The 9450-nt window shown below is 47.8% G+C and overlaps 1 protein-coding gene across 1 annotated transcript in view; it reads right to left on the bottom strand.

Annotated features, from left to right (window-relative positions):
* Positions 1 to 9450, bottom strand: part of Rab40c (RAB40C, member RAS oncogene family) — a 38155-nt gene that overhangs the window by 2874 nt on the left and 25831 nt on the right. Inside the window, exons 2-4 of the mRNA XM_021221007.2 lie at positions 7640 to 7700; positions 7004 to 7064; positions 78 to 155 (exon numbers count right to left, since the gene is read on the bottom strand). Coding sequence (XP_021076666.1) covers positions 78 to 155; positions 7004 to 7064; positions 7640 to 7700 — 200 coding nt within the window. The remainder of the gene's footprint in view (positions 1 to 77; positions 156 to 7003; positions 7065 to 7639; positions 7701 to 9450) is intronic.

Raw genomic sequence — 9450 nt, forward strand, 5'->3', positions numbered from 1 at the left:
TGGCAGCACTCCCAGGCATGCCCCAACCACAGCTTGGTCCCACAGTCTCTTCCGGAGACGCACAAACCCGTACTTACCTCATCGATCTCCTTGATCCACCGGTCAATGCCATCAAAGGACCAACGGTTGGTGATGTCGTACACCAGAAGGATTCCCTGCGAGTTCGAAGGAAGGAGATTATCCACAGGCATGTTTAGACCCACTCCCAGGAGAAACTTGCTGCAGGGGAGTGGTCACAATTCCTAGGCAGGGCTAGGAATATAGTCTAGAAGACTTTACAGATCACTAGTGTGGCCATGAACTGAAGGGGGGAAATGCATCTGCCACCCAACAGGAGAGCAGCAGGAAGGGACCTTCCGTGAGTCAAATTGGCCCAGCCCACATATGACATCCTATTCATCCCCTGAGAACATGGCTGGGGCAGAAATTACTTTTAACAATATTTTAAATCCAGGCTAGTTACAGACATTACTCTGAAATTATTCAAAAGTCACACAGGCTAAGCTTACACACACAGGTCAAAGCTTTGGTGGGGGAGGGGTATGAAGAGCCACAGAACTCACTAGAGGGGCAAGCATTCTGGAAGTCAGTCCATCATCGAACTCTGCCCTGGGGGCACCTGGGGCTGAATGGAGGCAGCTCTGAGTTTTCCAACTCCAAACTTGTATGGCAGGATGTCAGTCACTCCCAGGGCAGTAGTCAGTGAGAGCTGTTCAAGTCAGCCTAAACAGGATTTGCTACGGGGCCTTTCCTGCCACATCCCTCAGAGACCAATTACTAGGAGCTCAGCTTTGGGCTATCTCCATCTGCCTCAAACATCCCAGCGGGGCCACTATCATGGACTTTCCAGCAGGGGCAATGTTGAGCACACTGCCAACCTGCCTCTCTCGTTGAGATGACTTAGAATGAGATTCAGCCACCAGAGTCCACCCACTGAATTACCCACTCCTCTTTCCACAGGTTCTCAGACACGGAGGACAGAGGAGGAAGAAGAGAAGGGGGTTAGACAGCACAGGAGGAGGGAAGCAGAGTTGCCATTGCTTTTGGTTTGGTTTGGTTTTTCGAGACAGGGTTTCTCTGTGTAGCCCTGGCTGTCCTGGAACTCACTCTGTAGACCAGGCTGGCCTCNCTCCCAAGTGCTGGGATTAAAGGCGTGTGCCATCATGCCCGGCCAGAGTTGCCATTTCTAAAACCTCAGGATAGTCCCAGGTCCCACAGAGACAGAGGTCCCCTTACCCACAGGCGGGCAGCAGTCGGGGAGGAACGTCTCTATCCTGGAGCCCCATGTCAACTTTGAGGCCAGTTACCATGGAGAGGAGCCAAACTGGAGTGTGCTTGACCTCAAGGAACCAGGCTGGTGGGTAAAAAAAGGCTAATATTTACAATAACTAGTCATGGCAGAGATGGAGGTCAACATTAATCCCGTCAGGAGACTGAAGCAAGGGGATTGCTGCAAACTGTCTAGATAGCTAGGTCTAGGACAGCCTGAGCTACATGGCAAGATCCTGCTTCAAAAACTATGGTGGTAGCCGGGCCTGGTGACGCAGGCCTTTAATCCCAGCACTTGGGAGGCAGAGGCGGGCGGATTTCTGAGTTCGAGGCCAGCCTGGTCTACAGAGTGAGTTCCAGGACAGTCAGGGCTATACAGAGAAACCCTGTCTCGAAAAACCAAAACCAAACCAAAACAAAACAAAAAAAACTGTGGTGGTTTGAATGATAATGGTCCCCACAGGCTTTTATTTGCATGGTTCATCCCCAGCTGATGAGCTAGCTGACTGGAAAAGACTAGGAAGCATGTCTTTGTTAGAGGACCAGAGTTGCTGGGGTGGGGGGCTCTGAGGTTTCAAAAGTTCATGCCAGGCCAATATTTGCCTGTCAGTCTCCCTTTGCCTGCCACTGCAGACCAGGTATACACAGCTCCCAGCTACTTCTCTAGAGCCATGCCCACCTGCATAGCACCATGCTCCCAGCCATGATGATGGACTAAGCCTATGAAACTATATACAAGCTCCAGTTGAATGTGTTCTTTTATAAGAAGCTGACTTGTCATGGTGTCTCTTCACAAAAATAGAACAGTAACCAAGTAACTAAGACAAAAATCAGCCAAAGTCCCAACTGCCTCCCAAAATCAATAAACAAAAACATCTCTGGACCTGTTGCCTGGGCAAAGGGAAGCAAGCTCTCATCAGTTGCCAAGGGAAGGAGGCTGAGCTTCAGAGGCAATAGTGCCACTATAGCGTCACACTGTAGAGCATCCTGGCTCCTGAGGCTTATTCAATGGTATGCCAAAGACCACCCTCAGAGGCTGATCCCAGCATGTTCCAACAATGAGAGTTTTCTCTTTTCCTGGGGGGAGTGGGGGCAGGGCCATGGTGGGGCAGAGAGAGTTCAGTGGCAGAGGGGGAGCCTCGAATACATGGGACCTGGATTCTAATCTTGGCACAACAGAAATAGGAGGGAGGGAGAAAATGTCCAGAGGCAAGGAAGGGGGCTGGGGGTACAGCTGAGTGTACCGCACAACGTGTGACGCTCTGGATTCCAGCCGGATGTTGGAAACCACAAAAGGCCAAAAGTTCTCAGTAAGTACAGTTGTCAATCACAGTGAACATGCACAGTAAGTTGTGAAGTGCGAGCTACAGATTCCTCGAGTTATGTATGCTAACACTCGGAAGAATAAAAGCATAAACAAATGGCACACAGTACAAGAAGTTTACACAAACATGCAGCAGATGGCATGAGGCTAGGTGCTTTTAATTTCCTGTTTACGCCTTAATTTTTGCCATAACCAGCACTTGTGTGACAAGTAAGCAGAAGGCCAACCTCCTGGAAGAGGCCAGCCTCCTTAGGCTCCTGGGCAAAGCCTGCCCAGCTTTGCTCTCACAGGCAGGCCCTTGTTGGCACAGGTTGAGTGATGGCTAGAATAGAGACCAAAGTGGCTGTGGATTTCCTAGAGAAAACCGTTGGGGATGAACTGAAGGCAAGAGAGCTGAGAACCAAAATGAAGTTTGTTCTCACTGTAACTAGCCCAAAACCATCAGTTGTGTCTCAGAGAGAAATACAAAAGACAAAAAGACTCCTATACATTCTACCTTCGAAATGATAGTTAGATAATGCTGATTTTTAAACCATTTATTTGCCAAGATATAGACACAGGTTCCTCTTTCTAATGACCTTCTCCATTCAGCAATGACTCAGAGAGTACCCTTCTAGTGTCTTTTAGAGTTTCCTGTAATGTGAAGCCACATCAACATGGACAAGATCTTGTCAAAGAGCCAGGTGTCCAACACTTCAGAGCTCCATGATCCCCCTGAACAGTAAGAGGCGCTCTACACCAGGCCTATTGACCAGTCTGAGGTGCTTTACCTTCTGGTAACAAACGCCTGAGGTGACTCTGCACATACACACTGTTTTTGTTCAGCTTAATATATAAGATACATTTTGAGACCTGGAACTTGACCTAAGAGTAGGTTCCTTACTATTACAATTCTTATTATTGTTTTGTGACAGGTCTCACTATGTAGTCCTGGCTATCCTGGAACTCTCTATGTAGACCAGGTTGGCCTTGAACTTATAGAGATTGGTCTCTCCCTCCTGGGGGCTGGGATTGATCAGCCTGAACATGACCTTTGTGATTCACATGGTGGGAGAAGAGGAATGACCTGTCCTCGAACCTCCACTCACTCTCCACTCACTCTCCCCAATAAATAAATAAATAGATAGATAGATAAATACTTAGCACACACAACATATTTGTGTGGTTCAAACCCCCAAAGTTCAAAAAGCCAGAACAAAACCCTCCTGCCTGCCACTCACTCACCCTGGTTGTACTAAACTGTGTCCTCTGCCTGCCAGATGGCAAGTGTCCTCAGCAGTGACCTATTAGCATGCATCCTCTCCTATTCCCATAGAAACCAATCCTCACCTGTCCTTAAAGGACACAGCACCTGACCACATACTTCCTGACCTAATGGCAGTGCCTGTAGGCCAGCTAGGCAGCACCTCCTGCTGGCAACTGCTGTGTCAGGCCCATCTTATCCCTTCCTTATACCAAGCCAGAGGGACCCACTCACCTTCCCAGGAGTCAGCACAGGACTATAGGCATTAAGACATCATTTTAGGACTCCATACAAACAATGGAGCTTGGCCATTGGTAAGGCTTAAAGGGATTCAACAAGAGCCACAAAACAGTGCTCATTGTAACAAGTGACAAAAGCAAAGCCAGTGACTTTTGTGCTACTTGTAGGACCCAAACCTTGAGAGATCCAGAAGGGCTGCAGAACAGAAAAATTTGCTCTGTTAAGATGGCTTGTCCCACTGGAGGTGACTCAGGGAAGCACCATCTTGTTGCTACTGGCCCCACCCAGAATGCACAGGGGACAGGGCAGGAATGAAACCAGGGGCTTGTACCACAGATACAAACTAAGATGCGTGTGCGGGGTGTGCTCTCAGTTCCTCTCAGCCAGGACAGCCACCAGAGCCTCCAGGAATAACAGGTAGAACAGAACCAGAACCAGTGGTGCTGGATGCTTCGAGAATGATTCAAGAACAATGACACAGGCCCGGCTCTCTGAAGAATCTGGACTGGCAAAGACAGGGTCCTGGGATGGATGTTTTAAGTTCCCATGCACTGAGCACATCAGTCTCTCCTTACCTTCCCTCCATTCCTCATGGCTTCTTGATGCACAGCACCAACCCCAGTCAGGCCATCTCTGGCCGCTGCTCTCATTTTTCCCAATAACGTTTAGTGTTGCCACCAAAGCTACCGCCCCTCACATCCTCTTTGTAAATTTATTTTTTGGTAACATTTTTAGATTTATTTTATGTGTATGAATATTTTATCTGTGTTTATGGCTGGCATCAAGTTCATGCCTGGTGCTCATCAAAGTCAGAAGGCGATCTTGGATCCCTTAGAGTGTGAGTTAAGGATAGTTGAGTCATCATATGGATGCTAGGAATCAAGCCCAGGTCCCCTGCAAACAACAAGCACTAACTACTGAAGCATCTCTCTAGCCCCCCCCCCTTTTTTTGGTTTTTAATTTCAAAATTATATGTATTTACTGTTAAAAAATCTAAAAGCTGGGTGGTTGTGGCACACACCTTCAATCTACTCCTAGGAGGCAGAGGCAGGGAGATCTTTGTGAGTTCAAGGCTATTGTGGTTTACAGAGAGAGTTCCAGGACAGCCATGGCTTCACAGAGAAACCCTGTCTCGGAAACAACCACAAGAAATCTGAAAATGCTACTAAGCAAAAGGAAGGCAATGAGCTATGTCTACAAACGGAGGGCCTGGGAGATGGCTTAGTGTGTAAGGGGACTTGCTGTCAAGCCTGCAGATCTGAGTTTTGACGCCTGGAGGAAGCCAACTCCCACAGGCTGTGCACTGAGCTCTGTACTCTTGCCTTGTCATGTGCTTGTGCATGTTCTCTCTTTCTCTCACAATACAAAGAAAAGAAAAAGAAAGGAAGGAAGGAAGAAAAAGAGGGAGAGACAGAGAGAGAGAAACAGAGGAGGGCAGAGAATGGTGGCTCGTGTATATAGTTACAGCAATTGAGAGGCAGGTGGATCCTGCAGAGTCTGAGGCCCACTTGGGCTATAATGTGAGATTCCATTTCAAAAATCAAGGAGAGGAGTTGTAGAGATGGCTTAGTGACAAATAGCACTGACTGCTCTTTCAAAGGACCCATAATCCACGAAACAGCCCAGAACCACCTATAACTAAATTCCCAAGGGATCGGAAGCCCTCCTCTCCATGGTTACCAAGCATACATGTAGTGCAGTCATACATGCAGGCAAAACACCCATTCATATAAATACATCTTCAAAAGGAAAGAGAAGGGAGGAAGAGCCTGCAGAATGCATCCTTAGCCTAATGTTCATCAGTGCTTCATTGTGTCTGAAAGGAACCACACTTCAGACCATGCTTCTGCCTTTAGGGTCTGCCTCTTTTTTCCCAAGGCTGTCCCTGGCTGTCCAGAGGTAGGGTCTGAGTCAGGGGAGTTCTCTAGGCTCTTCAAAAGCCTGGGGGGGCGGGGGCCAGGCGGTGGTGGCGCACACCTTTAGTCCCAGCACTTGGGAGGCAGAGGCAGGCAGATTTCTGAGTTCGAGGCCAGCCTGGCCTACAAAGTGAGTTCCAGGATAGCCAGGGCTACACAGAGAAACCCTGTCTCGAAAAACCAAAACCAAACCAAACCAAAACACAAGCCGGGGGGGGGGGGGGAGGGCATCACAATGGAGATGAACTCCCACCCACACCACTCATATGGCAGCAGCACAGGTCTACGGCAGTTCTATCCACACAGGTTTCGACTACTTCCCCATCTTCTGCTTTCAGTGATAAAAAGCATCTGAAATCGTGTGGGATCCTAGGGAACATCTATCCACACCATGGTGGCACAGTGCATGCATGGTGTTCTTCTACAGGCAAGACAAGATCCCCATAGTCCACTCGTGTCCTGAAAATCATCTGCAGTCCATCATTAGCATTTCCAATCTGCAGAGTTCTAACATGTGATACAACCCAGGTCGCCTTCACACCCCTTAGGAGGTGCACGACTGTGTGTGAAGGAGATACAGGGAGATACCTTTGTTATTTAGTGAAACAGATAGCTAAGCTGCATTTTAATGGCATGGAGAGGTCACTTGCAGTGACTAAGCTCAGAGCTCATCCTGAGAACAGGAAGGGCTCATTTAGGGACACTAGAGACTCAGTTGCCTCCCATACAGGCCCTGAAGGCCCCAAAGCTCTGGATTATTTTTCCTATTCAGATGGGCTCTGGGAGACCTGATGTCCAGATGTCAAAATACTTGGGAAAAAGGGCCAAGGATGTAGCTAAGCCGTGGAACCCTCATCTATTAAGCACGAGGCTCTGAGCTAACCCCCAGCACTGTAAGAAAAGAAAACAGAGTAAACTACTCAGGGAACTGTCAGGGCAGCAGTCTAGGTTCAGAACGAATCAGGGGAGCACCTACTGGACAACAACATAACATGGTGCTGCTGGTCTTACCTGTGCGCCCCTCGAGTAGGACCTGAATATGGTGCAGAACCTTCCCTGGCCCGATGTATCCCTGCAACACACAGAAGGGAGGTCAGTCCCAGTATGACAGGGCTCATCCATAATTTTTTTTCTTTTTCTTTTTTCCTTTTTTTGAGACTGAGGCTCACTGTATAGTTCTGACTAGAATTTGCTACATAGACCAGGCTGGCCTTGAACTCACAGAGTTTCTTGCCTGTCTCTGCCTCCTAAGCACTGGTATTAAAGGCCTGGCTCCTTTTTAACATTTAGTTTTAAGTGTATGAGCAACACATGCATGCCTCATGCCCACGGCCAGAAGATGGTGACAGATCCACTGGAGCTGGAATTAGCGATGGCTGGTTGTGAGCTGCCAGATGGGAACTGAACCTGGGTCCTCTGGAGGAGCAGCAGCAAGAGCTCTTAGTGACCTATGAGCACCTCTCCAGCCGCGTGGAAACAAGCTGTTATGAGTAAAATTGGAGGAGGCTTTAAAACAAAACATCCTGGACCTTTTGTTGTATTCATTATGGAGAAAAGTCCCATTTGAGCAGGGTCTGTTTAAATGGTTATTACAAATAAGGGGCTTCCTCACTTGGCTTCCTCACCCTCATTAGATCACCAACTCACCACAGCTCCAGCTTGACACGCCGTCCGTCCAGGAGGATGGTAGTAGTCTTATAGTCTATCCCTGTGAGGAAGCAGAGGGATGAGTGTCCATCAGCAACTGCTTCACTGAGGTGCTCCTGCCCAATACTTCCTCAGATCCCACAATGCCCCTCTAGGGAGCAGGGGATGGTGCTCACTGCCCGCGGCTACGGCTTTCTCAGGCACCAGCCTAGCTCACGCTGTATGGAGGTCAGACATCAGATATGCTCAGGTCACTCTAACGGCTCTGGGCCCAGAATGCCTGGAGGGAAATGTTTCACTCCCACTGTGACATGTCCTTCCTAGATTCTAAGTTGAACCCTCAAAGAATAACATACTTCCTAATTCTTGGATCATCAACGTATTTACTTATTTACTTAGGTTTTTGTTTGTTTATTTTGGTTTTTGTTTTGTTTTGCTTTGTTTTCAAGACAGGGTTTCTCTGTGTAGCCCTGGCTGTCCTGGAACTCCCTCTGTAGACCAGGCTGGGCTCGAACTTAGAAATCTGCCTGCCTCTGCCTCCCAAGTGCTAGGAGTAAAGCATAGGCCAACCACTGCCCGGCTTACTTAGCGTTTTTATTTGTTTTGTTTTGTTTCCAGATAGGGTTTCTCTGTGTAGCCTGGCTGTCCTGGAACTCCCTCTGTAGACCAGGCTGGTCCAGATCTCTAAGAGATCCGCCTGCCTCTGCCTCTCAAGTGCTAAGATTAAAAGTGTCTGCCATCACTGCCTGGCTACTTAGCTTTTAGAGGCAGGGTCCAGGCTGGCCTTAAGCTCATGAAATCTCCTCCTAAGCCCCTGAGGATGACAAGTGAACACTTCACACTTCTACACAGGACTAAAGGACCTTTTAAATGCTGCTCCCTACAGCAGTCCCTAGAGAACTAACTTATGCTCTCTCTGACTTCAAAGTTTGTTTGCTTTATATTTTCACATTTTTATGAAAAAAAGTCACCTTAACAGATGTTGGTGGTATTAAGCCTTCTGAGGGGAAAGCAGGGGCAACGATCTTACTATGTAGCAGAGACTGACCCTGAACAATGACTCTCTTCTCTCATGTCCCATTAACACCTTCGAGGCATCAGCTTTTTAAAAAAATATATTTATTTATTATTATTTTTAAGTACACTGTAGCTGTCTTCAGATGCACCAGAAGAGGTCATCAGATCTCATTATGGATGGCTGTGAGCCACCATGTGGTTGTTGGGATTTGAACTCAGGACCTTCGGAAGAGCTCTTAACCACTGAGCCATCTCTCCAGCCCGAGGCATCAGCTTTCAAAGAGATACTACTTGCAAACCAGGTTTGGTGATACACATCTGTAATTCTACCACTTGAGAGGTAGAAGCAGGATCAGGATTTAGAACTCAAGGTCATCTTTATCTGCATAGTAAATTCAAGCCTGCCTAATCTACATGAAACCTTGTCTGAAATAGAATAAAATTTTGGTCCAAGAGAGCTTGGAAATGGGTGTTTTAAAATGCATAGGTATCATTCTCACAGAATGTGGTGTGCTTGTACAGGTAGACATCCTGGTGAGCATCTGTTGACGTCTGTATGCCCATGTCCCCGTGCAGGAAGACAATACAGCACCCTCTTCAGGCGTCAGGCGCTCCTTCTAAGCCATCTTCTGCCTAGTAAACTAGTAACTGCATCCAAACTAGGTCCTCATGAATTAAAGGACACTACAATAGAGTGAAAAATGCAACATATAGAATAAAAAGAAGCCGGGCGTGGTGGCGCACGCCTTTAATCCCAGCACTTGGGAGGCAGAGGCAGGCGGATTTCTGAGTTC

Source organism: Mus pahari, chromosome 21, assembly GCF_900095145.1.
Source record: "Mus pahari chromosome 21, PAHARI_EIJ_v1.1, whole genome shotgun sequence".
NCBI classification, from domain to species: Eukaryota; Metazoa; Chordata; class Mammalia; order Rodentia; family Muridae; genus Mus; species Mus pahari.